The 16,153-nt window shown below is 49.4% G+C and overlaps 1 protein-coding gene across 16 annotated transcripts in view; it reads left to right on the top strand.

The window, feature by feature from the left end:
• EHMT1 (euchromatic histone lysine methyltransferase 1) overlaps positions 1-16,153 on the top strand; it is a 121,311-nt gene that overhangs the window by 52,300 nt on the left and 52,858 nt on the right. For 13 of the 16 annotated variants that reach the window (XM_021542264.3, XM_077787828.1, XM_077787830.1 and 10 more), the window contains 2 exons: positions 4,076-4,163; positions 15,212-15,759. In XM_021542264.3, coding sequence (XP_021397939.1) covers positions 4,076-4,163; positions 15,212-15,759 — 636 coding nt within the window. Of the gene's footprint in view, positions 1-345; positions 456-1,227; positions 1,276-4,075; positions 4,164-14,856; positions 14,903-15,211; positions 15,760-16,153 lie in introns of those variants that run through there. The other 3 variants (XM_021542270.3, XM_021542266.3, XM_021542274.3) reach the window with 3 other exon arrangements.

Raw genomic sequence — 16,153 nt, 5'->3', positions numbered from 1 at the left:
GTTGAGAGATTTGCCTCTGCCTTGCTCCGGCATTGTGCAGCCCTCATTTTTCTGGCTGGTGGGAGCTTTCCCTGGGGCTGTGTCCTGACTGGGGTCTGGTGTCACCTCGGAGGGGCTGGAGGCTGGATCCTGGCAGGGTCAGTGCTGTCCATCCCACAGAGGTGTTGGTGCATCCTCTGCCCCGGATGGGAACAGGCGCTTTGAGGGGTCTCCTGCTCCCAGCCCTCTACCAGATGGACCTGCTGTCTGTGCACAGCTCTGCTCACAGTAACGCTGCTGCGAGCCTCGGGTTCCCAGACCGTTGATTTTTAAGACATAAAAAAAAAAAAAAAGAAAAAAAAAAAAAAGACCCTGGTGAAGGTAGACATCTTGGCACCTCAGCCTGCGCTCCTTCCCGGGCTGCCGGGAGAGCAGGGAGCTCGGGCTCATGATGTAACTCTGGTCCCTTGGGCTCGGTAAGCTGCAATATGTTGGAGTTTTGCTGTGCATGTGTTGTCTTTGCCTATAAAACCTGTTTGGACCTTTGCGAAGGGCACCCGGATGGCTGATGAAAATACCAAGGAGAGGAGGCTGTGAAAGCTCTTTCTGTGTTTCCCAGCTTTGTTCTTTTTCTCCTTTCTTTCCCCATTTTGTTTTTTTTTGATGGGCTTATTTTTTGCTTTTAGGTTTTTTTTTTGTTTTGTTTTATTTGTTTGATTGTTTTAAAGGCACCACTGTAGTTTGTAGTCATCATCTGTTTGGAAATGCTGCAGAGCCTTTCCTTGGCCGGTCTGACCTGTCTTCCATCCCCTCCAAAGACCTCATGGAGGAGAGGAAGCTTGTTTTCTTGTAAACAGAGGCAGAGAGGAAAAAACTAAACCAGCAGTAGCTCCTCTGCTTGGCTCCTCATGGCTCTTAAAACCCTTTCAAAGACCCAATCAGTCTTTCTTCAGATGCACTAATTTTTTCTACCATTTGAAACCTAAAAATTAAGGGTTGGGGCGGGGGGGCAAGAATGCTTCGTGGCTGGTTGTGTGCGCTCTTTATGGAGGTTCTCCAGCCACGGATGGTTAATAATCAGTCTGGGGTGGGCGAGGGAATGGAGGCAGACGGCTGCGGGAAAGGGGGAAAGGAGGAAAAAAAAGAAATGGAGCGAGTGAGACTTTTATTGTGAAGCAGCGTGTGCTTGGCAGTTGGCTTTGTTGGGACTGCTGCAAGAGCAGACATTTCTCGGCGGGGAGGGTGGGTATAGGATTTCCCTGCCAATCGGGAGCGGACGGATGGGGCATGGGGAGGGTGAGCAGAAAGGGAAGTTTGCTATGGATTTAAGGGAGGGGAGGGCAAAAAAACCCAACACACACGCACACACAAAAGCTGGAGGTATTGACACTTGCGGTGAAGTTGGTGCTAAGTTGGCTGGGTGGAGCTGGGTGGGAATGAATGGTGCTGGGTGCCCCATGGGTGCCCCTCGGTGCTGGGTGCTGATGGAGCAAGGATGGGAGAGTGCCGGCCTGGGGGGATGAGGCTTCGAGAGCTTTGCAGGGATTTCCTATAGCTTCCTTCTTCAAAATTCACAGTTGACTTTTGTTTTTATTTTTAATTATTCCTTTATTCTCTACCTCGATGCTGAGCTTTGTTGGGAAGTTGTAACCTTGTCGCCTCGCCTTGTCTCTGAGGAAGGAAGCATGAGAGCCTGGGAGATGCCACCTCAGCCAGCCTTGCCTTGGCACCCAGCTTTTGTACTCTCAAAGGACAAAAGTGATGGTTTCTTCTCTTAGAGTTGGGAATTCTGCTTTGAGAACTGGGCAGGCAGCAATGAGCTGCTGGTGACTGCAGCGAGCAGGGAGGGTGGTCAAGTTCTCATTGACTCCAGGGCTCCTGCACTGGCTTTTCTTCCTGGGTGAGCAGCAGCAACGCCTCTGTGGAAGGGAGAGCGTGAGCAATGTGTGGAGTGAGGGTACTGCTTAGAAAACACAGAAAAACTCATGCTCAGATGGTGAAGAATGGCCCCTGGAAATCCTGGGGCTTCTTGTATGAGTCAGTGGAGTAGCAGGAATATCAAGATCTCTCCTTGTTGCAACAAAGGTTGGGAAAACAACCTGGTCTCTGTTAGAATGACTGAGGCTCTTTATTTGCTGCTGGTGCCTGTGGCCAGGGCCTGGGTGCCCCTGGCTGTGATGGGAGCCAGGGGTGCCCTCGAGCACCCTGAGCTCTCTTTGCAGGATAATCCATGAGAAAAACTGAGGTTATTCCTAGTTTACAAGAGGTCTGGCTAGAGGAGAGGTAGGGTTTGCAAGTTCATGTTTGCAGCAAGGATATGAATTACTGGCTCAGCAAATAAATAAATAAAACAGCTGCTCTATGTTCAGAGTTTGGGCTGTGTTTTTATGATCATTTCTCAATGGAAGCTGTTGGCCAGTGTCTGCTGAATGTAGGTTCTGTGTCAGGCTGGGCTGAGCTGAGCTTTTCAATGCTCACAGCAGCTTTTTGGTCTGTGACTGGAGATCTGAAGGTGCTGTGCTTGGAGCACAAGTTGCTGGTGCTGAGAGCACAGTGATGTGGCTGGGTTTGTGTCTGATTGTGCTCGGGGCAGGTTGGGGACAGGCAGGGACACGCAGCCACCCACAGCCTCTGTCCTGTGCTGCAAGAGCCATCCTTGAAGTGCCCTTAGCTCTGGGCCTGGCAGGTGGTGGAGGCTTTCCTAGGAATCTGTCTCCCTTCTTCCCTTGGTGTGTCTCTGCCATGGTGGATTTGGGTGCAGGACAGGATGGTCCTGCAGGGATTTTGGGCTGGATGAGCCCTGCATGGGGCTGGGGGCTGCTCTGCAGCACCTGCCAGCACAGGGCATTGCCCTGAGTTCACCAGGCTGGCAGGGTGGCTGGTGACAGCAGCAGCAGCACCAAAGCCCATCTCCCCTGCCAGCTCTGGACAATCCCACACAGGCATGGGCGAGCTGCTGGGAAGGGTTGGGAGCTGCCACACCGGCTCCATCCCCCTCACTTGCTCTAAGGAAGGTGGGCAGGTTGTTTTTCTTTCTTTATCACCCAGTGAGCTTTAAACCCTGTGATTTGCATGGCTGCAGGCACCATCTGCTCCCTGTGCTGGCCTACAACAGTTGGCTTGACCTGGGCTTATTCTTGTTCCGTGGCGCCAGCAGCGCACGCTGAACCCGCACCGACCTCCAGCTCTGCAGGGCACTCCCCATCCCTGCCTCCACCCCAGATCTCTCCTTAAACACAGCTGTGGCAAAGACCCTTTCTAGTTCATTTTTTAAAATACCATTTTCCTTCTGGTTTATTTTGGTCTAGGTTTGTTGTTGTTGGTTTGTTTTTTTTTTTTTTTTTTCTGTTTTGGTCTTGCTACTTCAAAATAGAGAACAAGAAGGTATTAAGGCTGCAAACCTGAGCTAACAATGTGATGCCAGGCGTGTGAAAGGCACAGGAGATGAGCAGGTGTTCCCTGTCTACATTTTTTTTTTAAGAGGGAGAAAAAGAAAAATTGCTTTCTATAGAATTAAAAATAGAGCTCATTAACTTTAATAAACATGGATGTTATGAATGAGGAGGTAGCTGTAGCTGACTGATGGTTTGCATTTTTGGATGTTCATTTGAATGAGCTGCAGAAAAACCCAACCAAGCCGCCAAAAACCCATGGGCTGGAAATGTTGATAAATGAGGTCGTAGTGAGAAGTCTGATAGATCTGCCTCCCCCACCCAAAGGCTAAAAAGTTTTGGGGGAGTCAGAGTCACCTCCTCGAGATGCCTTTCATGCAAGATGGACTTAGCTGGGTTCCCAGGCACGTTGCACTGGGAAAATCTGTCTGGCTGCATCCAACCCTGAGCTGGGAGGTGCCAGCCCTGGGCACAGCTTGGAGCCCCTGTGCTCCTTGGGCTGTCAGCCTGGGCCAGCCTTGCCGTGTTTTATCTGTGACCTGTGCCTTGGTGGCAGCTTCCTGGCAGCCTTTATTTTGCAGAGGGAGGTTTGGCCGTGCTGTAAACAGGATGTGTCCATGATTGTCTCTTCTTTTGAATGCACCGTGTGTCTGAGCACTGAGCTCAACCCTGATATTTCTGTTTTTTCTTCTCCCCCACCACAGCGAGCAGTGCTGAGTAAAGGAGAGCCAAGGAAAGACGGCTGCATGAAGACTGAGCTGCTGAAAGACATCACCAACAACAAAGAGGAAGGTGAGCACCTGCCCTGGTTGAGGGTCAGGGCTGGCTCGTGTGGTGGGCACGTGATGGGGACGAAACTGGGGGTTTGGAGATGTGCTCAGTGCCCCCAGCAACTCAGGTGTGCTCCCATGAGCACAGGCTCCCTTCTCTGTGTTTATCCTCAGCAGGGCTCTTCCACTGGACATGCAGATTTGCTTTTCTGTCCATCCCTCACCGCTCCCGTGAAGAAGGAGATTTAATTTTCACTTCTGCATTGGTGTGAAGGCACAGGAGTTACTTTGAACTTCCTGTGTATGACTGGTTTTAGCTGAACTCTGATCCCTCCCCACAATGACCTTTTCCTCCCTCCAGGAATATTGACTTTCTGTTTTGCTGTGGGTTTCTCTGTTGCAGCAGAGCAGCTCCAATGGCTGCAGGGTGGCTGGAGGGGTCAGACGCCCCACACCTCGTGGCTCCTGTGTGGGTTCTGCAGCTTTTACTGTGCAGGATGCAGCACAGGTTCAATTGACAAAGTCTTCTCCTGCAGGGTTGTCTGCGAGTTACATGCACACAAATCTAAGGGCTTAATAAATGTGTCAGTGGGATTAGGGAAAAAAAGCCCACCACCCTTTATCTTTCCTCTGACTCCCTCCTTTCTTTCCATGGTTTTATTATTCCTGGACTAGTTACTTCTCATAGCTCTTCAGGGATTTGGTGTATTTTTGTTCTCCTTTCCATAATAGAACATTATGAAAGCACTGAACTGGCCCCATCGAAATCCCTACTCTTATCTAGAAGCAAAATTTTGGGCTTAATTCAGTTGTGTGTGAGTACAGCATTGCTTTTTCTTTCTTTTCTGTCCAGCATGATGTATTGTCAAGCTGCTCTAGTTAGAAAGTAAAGCTCAGAACAGGCAGAAATACTGAATTCTGTGTCAGGTGCTTGGATATTAACTGGGAGCACAGGAATCTTGCTGCCAGCAGTGATGGCATAGGGACCTCTGGTCTGGGCAGAGCAGAGACAAAGCCTTAGGTGTCAGGAGGTGCTAATGGGAGATTGTGTTGCTCTGAGGGAAACTCACTTTGATCCCTTGCCTTTCTTAGCTCAGGATTATAAAGCTTGTTTGTGTAGCTCTTGGTTGATGTTAAGGTGTCAAGAATCTGTGGACGTAAAAAATCCAAAAGGAGAGTGGGAAGAGACATTTCTGTGCCTCTTGACTGATTTTGACTTGCAGCAAATGCTGTGTCAGAAGGAAGCTGAGAGCCCTCCCTGTGCAGGGACAGTCTCGAGGCTTCACAAGGTGCAGAAATTCCAACCACTCCAGTCTGTTGTCCAGCTCTATTCCCAGGGAGTGGAGGCTCTTAAATGTGAGTCTCTGTTCTTCTGGAATGTTCAGAACATGTCCTTGCCTCCCCAGGCACACCATGAGTGTCCCAGACCGTGGTGTGTGTGCGTGCTGCTGTGCTGGGACATTGTCCCTGCTGCCCCTGGCTCCCCAGCTGGGATCCTGGGAGGATCATCACCACCAGGACTTTGGTTCAGAGCCCAAAAGCCTGTTAATAACAGTGTTTAGTGCTGGCACAGAATTCACATTTTTAACTGTTGCATGAACATGAAGTCATTCCAGCAGGCTTGCAGGATGGCATGGAATAGTTTCTTTGAGCCCAGTTTCCTGCCTCGGGGATGGAGCTGGGATGTGTGGACTGGAAAAGCACCCTGAAGTCTCAGCTTCCTCTCCAAGTTCTCTTGAGCAGTCATTTCCCTTTAGTGAGGAGAGTGGTGCTGTTAAATATCTTTGTCAGTGGCACAGACTGGGTTGGTTTGGGCTGCTGAGGATGTGTTTGGTGGGAGCCATGGCCTGCAGTGTGTGACTGAATCTGCTCTGGATCGTGTTCCCTTTGGGAAAACCCCTCTGGCAGGTAACCTGTCAATATTAAACCTGGCATCTAAACTTCCAGGGGCTTGTAGCTGCAGATCCAAAGGCTGACTAAAAGTGTTGTTTGGGCTAAAAGCTTACTGTGAATCGCTCTGTTTTCTCCTCTTTCCACTCCCCCCTGACTCAGAAAGGTGCTGGTGCTGAGGGCAGGTCAGGTCCTCATTGGAATTGTGTTGGCACATCCCATAGCTCCACTGCTGCCTCTGAATGGCCTTGCACCAGTTCCACCTCTGTAGAAACTTGAGCTTTGCCTGAGTCCAAGACAAGACAGGAAATTCAGGTAGCTTGAAGCCTTGGCTGATATTTAGGGGTCCGACCCCAAGCAAGGCCTGTCAGCTGCAGTGGTGCCTGTGAGCACTGCCTGCCTCCTGCACTGACAAACATCATCCTGGTGGGGATCTCCACAAAGATCTCTTGCAGGGAAGGTTCCTGCTCTGGTGGGGCAGTAGCTGAGCAGCCCCTGCTCATAATCACAGAATCACAGACTGGGCTGGGCTGGAAGAGACCTCAAAGCTCATCTCATTCCACCCCTTGCCATGGGCAGGGACACCTTCCATAGATCAGGATGCTCCAAGCCCTGTCCAGCCTGGCCCTCACTGATGTGCTACTTTGAGGCAGTGGACCTTTCCTGGTGGTCCTTAGCCTTCATTTGGGACATCTCAGCAGCTGGGGATGGATTATTGGTGGGTGGGTGGCCCTTGGGTGGGCAGTTGTGGTGTTCTGTTCTCTGTTCCTCAACAATGACGTGTTGCAGAAATGCCCTGTGGTTCCCACCTGGGCTGTCCTCTTCTGCCTTCATTGAGTTCTAAATGTAACATGTATTTGTAGGAACAAGCTCTTTGCATGTTCTAGCACTTTCATTTCCAGTTCTTGGGGTGAGTCCCAGCCTGTGGAGGTTGTTCACTAGGCTCAGTGTCTCTGTCTGTGTAAAATTGCTCAATACAGATAGAAAAAAAGCTGTGGATGAGGCTGTTTTGTGGTCCATGGGAAATGCTCCAGTTCAGTTTTACATGTGGGTGTGAGCTTAGGTCCATACTTCCTTTGACAGGGTGGGGAAGGGGGCAGGGAGAAGGGAGATCAGTGGAAAAAAGCTTTTATTAGGCCATGTTGTCTCTAGTCTGACTCAGAGAGAAACTATTAAAAAGTGGTTTCTTTGCAAGGATTGCAAGTGAATTCAGCTCTCCTTGTGTGCTTTACTCCCAGCTCTGTGTCTCCTTTGACCTTTCAAGGCAAACCACTCCTTTTCTGATTCCCCAAGCCCAGGGGTGGAAAGTTCGGGTAAAGCAGCAGCACAAAGGAGCAGGAATGGGTGTTGGGAATGAAATTCTCCATTTGCTCCAGTGTTTCTGAGCCTTCATCCAAGGCAACTCTTTTACAAGAGCCACAGTGCTGGAGCCTAGTGCTGGGTGAGACCTGCACAGTCACTGCTCTCAGATAAACTTCAGCCTGCTTTGAGAGGCTGTCAGGGGTTTAAACTCCTGGAGGGGACTTTTTTTTTTTCCCCTTTTTCTCCCTCTTATTGCAGGTAGGAAGCTGCTGTGAGCACAGGAAGTGCTGCTTTCCACTGAGCAGCTGCAGCCTTTGCAGTCCCAGGTGCAGGGATGGCAGCTTGAAAGGAGGGAAGGACTAAACTGCTCTCCTCAGGTACTTGGCACTGGGATCCCCTGCTGAGGCTGCCAGCAGGAGGCCAGGCAGAGCAAAGTGATGCTTCAGGATTTTACATGTTCACCCAGCTGTGCACCAAGCACTCCCTGGGCTTGGGTCCCTTGCTGCAGGAAGGATGTGGCAGCCCTGGAGCATTCCTCAGACACAGCTGGGCTGTGACACCACGGCCCCATCCCGTGGCAAAGAGATGAAGGAGTTTCATGAGGCTCTTAACCTGCTCTGAGTCATTAAACTGTTGAGCCAGATTAACTGTTAATGTTCAAACTGTGCCCTGGGGGCCAGGGGAAGGCTGGAGGGCATTTTGGTGTGGCCAGCAGGTCAGGGGAGATGATCCTTCCCTTCCACTCGACCACATCTGGGGTTTTGGGTTCAGTTCTGGTCTTCATGGTTCAAGAAAGACAAGGAGCTGCTGGAGAGGCTGTAAAGGTGATGAGGGGTCTGGAGCATCTCTCATTTGATAAGAGACTGCAGGAGCTGGGTGTGGTTAGTCAGGAGCAGAGAAGTCTCAGAGGGGATCTGATCAGTGCACATAAATATCTCCAAGGGGTGTCTGAGGATGGTGCCAGACTCTGTTTGGTGGTGCCAGTGACGGGACAGGGAGCAATGGCCATAAACTAAAATACAAGAAGTTCCACCTCAACATGAGGAAGGGAAAAAGAGCTCTGGATCAGGTGCCTGGGGAGGGTGTGGAGTCTCCTCTGGAGACATCCCAAACCCACCTGGACATGTTCCTGTGTCACCTGTTCCAGGTGACCCTGCCTTGGCAGGGACTTGGACTGGGTGGTCTCCAGTGGTCCCTTCCAGTCCCTGTGATTCTGAGTCCCCAGCAGCATCCCCAGCCACTGGCCAGGTGCTGAATCCCAGTAACCCAACCTGTGTAACCTCAGTGCTGAGCACCCACAGCAGAAGTTGATGCTTGCTGTTTTTTACTTTTCCTGTTTTACGTCTTTGTGTGCAAGGTCACAGTGCTCCAGGGAGGAGTGACATCTGAGTCTGGAAGTACCTGGACACCTATACATCTTCACAAGGGCTTGGGGGCAAGAAGAGACCATCAATAACTCACCCCAGAGAGGAACTTTTGCCTGTAAACACATTTGTCTGCATTTCTTGGCTTCGAAATGCTCTGCTTTTTGTCTTCAGTCCCAGAATCCCCATCTGGTTTGGGTTGGAAGGGACCTTAAAGATGATCCAGTTCCAACCCAGTGCCATGGGCAGTGATGCCATCACTGGGTCAGGTTGCTCAGGTTGTTTCCAGCCTTCATTGATGGAGGGGGTGCTTTCCTTCCCAGTGGATTCAGGGTCTCCAGCTGCCCCCTCTCCCTCATCTCTGTGATTTCAGCCCCAACATCTTCATGCTGGGCTCTCTCTGCTTGGCAGTTTTCCTTTTTGTTGGAGTTAGAGGAGGAAGAGGAGAGGGAACTGCTGTAACACAAAGATTAAAAGCAGGTGCTTTTCTCACTTTTATCCAGCAGGACAGTTGGGTATTGAATCAAAGGCTGTGGGATCTGTGGTGTTTTAAGGATGGTTAAGGTAGAACATCTGTGAGATGTCTGTGTGTATAAATACAGCTGTATGCATTTCTTGGACTGTAGTTCCAAATCCTGAGCTTTTCCTTTAAGCTCTGTCTTTGCTTAGTTCATTTAAGCTAAGTTCATTTAAGCCCTGTCTTTGATTAAACATTTCTCTTGCAGCAGCTGAAGCCTCTTGGCTGTGCTTGGGCTCTGGAAATGCATGGAAAATCCCACAGGCAGAGAGTGTCTTGCCTCTACCAGTCCTCAGCACCAAGATGCTCAGAAAAATGTGGAAAAGTTCCAGATAAGATAGTATTGCATTTCTTGCAGAATATATTTTTATTTCTATTTCTTTTCTTTTTCACCCTCTTTTCCCTCAGACCTGGTGGCTGCACTTTGGCCTGGAGTACAAGGGCTAATTTACATATTTTTCTGATTTTGTTTCACCGAGCAGTGAACTCCAAACTTTAAAAATACATTTAAGCGTTTATTTTTTCAGAGCATTGTCCAGGTAGCACTGAGTTTTGAGTTGATAGCTGGCCTCCCTCAGATGAGAAGTTCCTGTGGTGACTGTGTCCCCTCTGGCTGTACCCAGGATGGCTGGTGGGGACACTAACACATCTGTTAGGCAGCCTCTGCCCACAGAAAGTTTTGGCAGGCTGGACCAGCTCTGGCAAGCTCCAGGACAGGACTGCAGCCAGGTCTGGCTCTGCTGAAAGGGCTGGAAACCCCAGCAGGCAAAGACAGCGAAGAGGAACCAATGTCTGGGCTGGGAGAGCAGAGGTGGCTTTAATTTTGCCTAATTTAGGTTTTTTTTTTAAGTTATCATTCTAATTCTGAATTAATCCAGCTAGTTTCTGCTTAGACATGGTAGCAGGCAGGTTAGACATGCCTCCAGGCAGGGGTGAGTTTGTCCAAAGATGTTTAAATCAGCCTGTGCTGCTTTTGAGCTCTGGGTTCTCTCTATTGGTTGCAGCAGTGGCTTAGGGACCCCTGGAGTCTGAGTTGCCTTTTAGACACCTAAAATTAGATGAGGTGGTCTCACCCTGACTTAGCTTCTCCCCTACTTTCATCAGAGTCTGTTTTCTTTGGGGGAATTTTAATTCCATTTTGAATGACTGTGGTGTTCTGAGATGAAAACTTGAGCTTGACCCTTCTGCCTGAGCCTGGGGAGGGCTGGGAGCTCTGCAGTGCTCTCAGGGAGTTGTTAAATCTGAACAGGGATTTACATTTATTATTGGGTATTCTTTGCCACGTGGAGTCACAGGGATAGCCCAACTTCCTGAGTCTTAAATTCCTTGTGTTGCTAAAATGTACCCAGCCCCTAAATAATATGTATTTACTGAAGTTTTGCCAACTTGGTATCAACTTCAAATACAGCAGTAAATCTCTTGGGCACGTCACCCAGGTTTTAAATGAATCCAAGCTCAGAAGGGCATTCAGGCAGTGGTGGGGTCAATGGGAGAAGCTTTTTCTGCTGCATCTGGCATGGGGGATGCCTAAAGGAACTTCGAAAAGACTGGGATGCTTCTAATTAATAAGGTTACACTTCATGGATGCAGGCTAGAACTTCCTACCTTTTATTTCTTTTTAATTAAAGAAAGGATGGTTATAGATTAAAAAGCAGTGAGTGAGTTGGAGAGAAAACTGAATGTTTGACCTACTTAGAAGGGATGAATGCTGTAAAGTCACAAAGTTTTAGAGAAATAAAAACTTTGGTTTTATAATTCCCTTGCACTTGCAGCACAGGAGTAGAAAAGCTGCTGAACAGCATTTTCAAGGGTAGAACTCACTGCCACGAGGTGTATTTGAAACGAGGGTTTTAGCAGGTTTTCAGTGAAGCTTTTTTTGGGGAATGAAAGAGGGGGGATGAAAAGGTCACGTCAGGAAGAAGTGTTTCTTTAGGTGTCTGGAGCTGTTGAAGAGCTTCTGGGGGCTGTTTGATTCAGTATTGTCACTGGGAGGCTCCTGCTGGCTCTGGTTTGTGTTCCCATCCCTGTCTGCAGGCCAGAGTTCAGCCAGGGTGTGAAATATGTTGAGTTGTGCCTATTCAGCAGTGCTGTGCAGGTGCCCTTGGTGAGCCTGGGATGGCAATTCCTGTTTTCCTGGTACCAGATCAGGTGTCTTGGTTGGGAAAATCCGACCAGCTCACTTGAGTTGCCATACAAATTGTGATGCAGCTCTTGGCATAAACTGCTTCTCCATGGGCAGCACTTCAATTTGTGTTTGAAATGGGGATGATGGGCTGGAGCCTCTTGCAGGAGCCCAGAGCTGTGCAGGAGCTCTGTGTGTAGGGAACAATGCCATTCCAAACTGTTCAGGGGTTTGTTTAGTGCTGCCAGAAGAGGCAATGGGAGAATGGAGGGGTTTTACCCCAGAGAAAGGGAGGGTTCTGCTTGCAGTGTCTCAGGCTTGTTGGAGGCTGGAGGGAAGCATGGTTTCTCTTCTTGCTCAGTCCTTGGCCTCTGCTGTGAAGTTCCATATCTCTGTTTCTTCAAACCTCTGATGACACAAGGTTTGGAAGGCTGGTCCCACTTCCACAGTCAATCAGGTTGCATTTCACAAAAAGGGAAATAAGTGTGTGTGTGTGATTTTAATTTTAGCTCCATGGATTTTTCATAAAGCCCATGATGCTTTTTGGGGTAATGCAGTTACTTTTTCCCTTGGGCAGTGCTCTAATTCACATTGTTTTGGTTCCTTTCATGGCAGGTGGAGCAATTCTTGCCCTTTGCTTACTCAGTTTATCTCACAGTCAGCCACTGAAGTTATTTGACTGCTGTGGTGGGAGAACACATCAACAAATCTTGAAGGCTTCATTGCCAGGTGCCTAAAGCTGAGGTCTAGAAACTTCCAGCTGTGGTTAGAGAGCTTACTTTTTGTTGCTTTGCATTTATTTTCCTGGCACTGACTTTGCTGCAATAATTGCTTAAATGGCCTTTTAAAGACCCTGAATGCAGAAAGAGAAACAAGAATTGAAAGAATAAAGGCATAGCTGTGGCTCCCTCTGCCCACAGCTTTTCAAATGGCTAAATAAAACAGTGAAAAAAGGAGCACTTTATCTTCTCCCAGAGTTTTTGCTATCAAAAACAAACCCTTGTGCCTCTTTCTGTACCCAGGGAGGTCTGGGTGGTGTGAGAGGGAGCAGGTGGAGGTGATAACTTTGGATCCTGCTTGGAGAGCCCTCAGTCCTGCTGGTGAGGTTTGTGTCTCTGTGTGCTCCTGCACCGGGGAGCAATTCTTGGATGTTCTGGAGCTCTCTCTGGAGTCTGTGAGCCAGCAGAGCCCACATGGGAGGCAATCCCAGGCTGGGCTGCCTGGAATTAGGGGGAATGGATCTCTTAGTGCAGTGTCTCATCAGGAAAAATGGCCAGAGCTCATTCCCAGGGCAGAGTGACCACTCAGGGTTTGGAGGGACTTTCCAGTACATCAGCAGACATTCTTTGTGTCCAACATTTGTGGCTTTCAGCTGGAAATCAGGGGCATCAGAGGAACTGTCCCCTTCTTAATTGATGGGTAGTCTGAGGCTGGAGGGGTCAGATGCTCCAGGAGGCCTTTGAGACACCCCTGGGCAGAGCCTGGTGTGAGTCCAGCACTGACCCTGTGTCCAGCCAGGGGTTGGATTGGATGCTTCACATGTACTGACCAGGCCTGAGAAGGCTTTCAGTTTGCTGGAAACATCTTTAAATCTCAGATGGGCACCAAACCCCAGGAAGTTTAGGGAAAAATAAGGTTCTTTGAGATACTGGAATGCATCACTTTTAGAATCTAGAGCTGCCAATGCTGTTTGGGCAGGAATTGTACCCAAATCTTTCAGAACAATGCAGTGGGAAGGAGTTATTAAATACCAGGGAAGGTTCTTTCCCCAGAGGTGCTGGCACTGCCCAGGCTCCCCAGGGAATGGGCACGGCCCCAAGGCTGCCAGAGCTCCAGGAGTGTGGGGTTGTTGGGGTGTCTGGGCAGGGCCAGGAGTTGAACTGGATGATCCTGGTAGTCTTCTCCAGCTCAGGATATTCTGTGATTCCATGATTAAGATGGACTAAAAAATGCATTTTAAAAGGGTAGAAAAAGGGGGAGATATTTTTTTTTTCCCAATGGAAATGAAAAGAGAATTTGGGTGGGTTTTGGGAAGAGCTGTTCTGGTGAGCTGGGTGGTGCTGGGTCTCCTCCCTTCTGGCCTTTGAAGGGAGCTGCCTGTGCTTGGAGCTGGTCCAGGCACACTGGACTTGTCACCCCAGGGTCCTGGTGGTCCTTCATGAGCCAGCCTGGCACCACATTCCTGCCAGGTCAGAAGAGACATTTGTCTCCCAGAGGCAGCTGAGGGAGCTGGGAAGGGGCTCAGCCTGGAGAAAAGGGGGATCAGGGGGGACCTGGTGGCTCTGCACAGCTCCTGACAGGAGGGGACAGCCGGGGGGTCGGGCTCTGCTCCAGGAACAGGGACAGGAGGAGAGGGAACAGCTCAGGGAGGACTCGGGGTGGATATCAGGAGGAATTTCTTCACTGGAAGGAACTGCTCAAGGCAGTTTGGAGTTTCCATCCCTGGAGGTGGCACTCAGTGCTCTGGGCTGGGTGACGAGGTGGGGATTGGTCACAGGTTGAACTCGATGGTCTTGGGAGTTTTTTCCAGCCTTGATTCTGGGATTCAGAATGTTGTTCAGAATGTTGTTCAGAATGTTGTTCTCCTTGCCCGTTTGTGCTCCGAGGGCAGTGTGAAATGAGATGCTGGTACCCAGCGGTCTGGCTGTTCCTCCAGTGTGACTCCAGCCCCTTTGGATCCTGTAGGTGAAAATTGCTTTGATGGGAGCTGGTTTGAATCAATCCCCCCTGCTCTGACAGAGCTCTCCCTGTACTTCTCGTGTTGCTTTTCATAACTGTCTGCTCTCTGGAGGGAAAACAAGCCAAGGAATCCCTAACAGCAGGTTGATGTAATCATTGCACTGAGCTGCCAGTGAATTGTTATCACTCCTGGCTGCCTGGGGAGCTGCTGGGTTGTCATGTCAGAAAGTTTTTCTGCAAGTACGTGACATTCATAGTCGGATTTTTCAGCTTGGATTTGAAATCTTTGATGGGACAAAGTCATTGATGGAGGAGCAGGGAAATGTTTGGAAGGGGAGGAAAAGGAATGTTTTATATAGGCATTGCTGCGCGTGAGCTTTTTCAGGCTGCAAAGACCTTGCTGCATTTGAATCATAGAATTATTTTAGGTAAAAATGCATTTACTACACTTCACTCCTGTGTTTACTCCTGCTGTTACCTCTGAAATGACACCATGAATCCTGGTCCTGTTGTGCCTTGTCGTGCTGAAAGAACCAATTCCCACTGAAGAACATTCCCAGGAGAGCTGGGATAGCCAGGGAGTTATTCCTTGTGATGTTCTCTGCAGCAGCAGAGCCCTGATGTGGACACTGGGCTGCTGGGCTGTGTGTAGGCCATAAAAGCTCACTGGGACAGCCCTACCAGCAAAGCTTTTCCATGTCAGACTTGCTTTGGGAAGGGCTTTGCCAGGGATCCGGATGCAAGATGGGGCAGAGTTTTGTTTGCCAGTTGAGGTGTTGACATATGGTGCAATAAATGCAGTTATTGGAAAAGCCAGAGATAATATTTACCTTGAAAAGTCCATTTTTGGGAATAAATGGCCACATCTGCAGCTGGGACTAGTGGGGGTAAGTGCACTGCTGTTACCTGGGCCACCCACCCCAGATGTCACCGTGTGAGGATCCAGGAGGGCCGGGCAGGTGGGTGAGGGAGCAACCTGACACCCAGTGCTGTGCTTTAGTTGATGTGGTGGTGGTTGATCCATGGTTGGATGATCTTAGAGGCCTTTCCCAACCCTAAATATTCTGGGATTCTGTAATTTACACCAGGCTGGAGGAGAGGGTTGCTCTTACACTGTGAGTAGCTGCACTTGGAGTACACCTTGGGAGTTTCAACACCACTTGTGACCCTTTTCTCCTCTCTTCCTCTCCCTCCAGGGTTTAATGCCATGGCTGCAGATGAAAGCGCTACAGAAAAGCAAGTGGGGGAACCAAAAATGGCAGTAGATGGTGAAACCAATGGTTCCTGTGAGCACAGCGAGGGTGGGGCCCACCCAAACCCAGCGAAAAACACTCAGGACAACACAAAAGTGAGCCAGCAGGACTCTACTACTAAATTAAATAGGATAGCAGAAAATGGCATTTCGGACAGCGAGCCTGGGAAGCAAAACCATCTGAAAGCAAATGACTTCACACAGACTTCTGTCACAGGGAGCAATGGATATATCCTAACCAAGCAGATGGCACAGGAGCAGCCTCTAAGGACTACCAGCTTTGCTTCTCTCACTGGCCATGCTGCAAAAACCCTGCCAGGAGGAGCAGGCAAAGGCAGGACTGTGGGGTCCTTTGCCCAGCTCCAAGCCACCATGCCAAGCAAGCTCGGGGAGGGCAGTAAGGACACGGATGCTAAAAAAGCCCCTGCTGCTAACGCTGAAGTCAAGGTCCACCGAGCACGGAAGACAATGCCTAAGCCCACCCCCAGCCTGGTAATGTACCTGCCCAGCACGGAGCTGCTGCTGGGCTTGCTCTGGGGGTCTGAGGGATACCTGGCTGCATGGCAACACGTGGTGTTTAGAGCTTGCCTGCTGAGTGGATTGGTGTTTTTATTATTTTTTCTTTTTTAATATATATATGTGTGTGTGTGTTTATTTTTATTTTTTTTCTCTTCCTACGGACAGAGGTGTTAAAATAGTTGGTCACATGGCCACCATCAGCTCTCGTCCTCAGTGTGTTTCTAAATATATAATTGATCAATTGCCTCCTCCAACAGATCTGTGTGAGACACTAAATGGCCTTTCTCTCATGGCTCTATTGCTCATCAGCCTCTGCTGACAACCAGAGCTGCTTGTGAAACAAATTAAATTTCTCCTAAGGTCAACC

Source organism: Lonchura striata, chromosome 22 (genome assembly GCF_046129695.1).
Source record: "Lonchura striata isolate bLonStr1 chromosome 22, bLonStr1.mat, whole genome shotgun sequence".
Lineage (NCBI taxonomy): Eukaryota > Metazoa > Chordata > Aves > Passeriformes > Estrildidae > Lonchura > Lonchura striata.
Note: the sequence above shows the minus strand (reverse complement) of the source record. Positions and strands in the feature narration are given on the sequence as shown.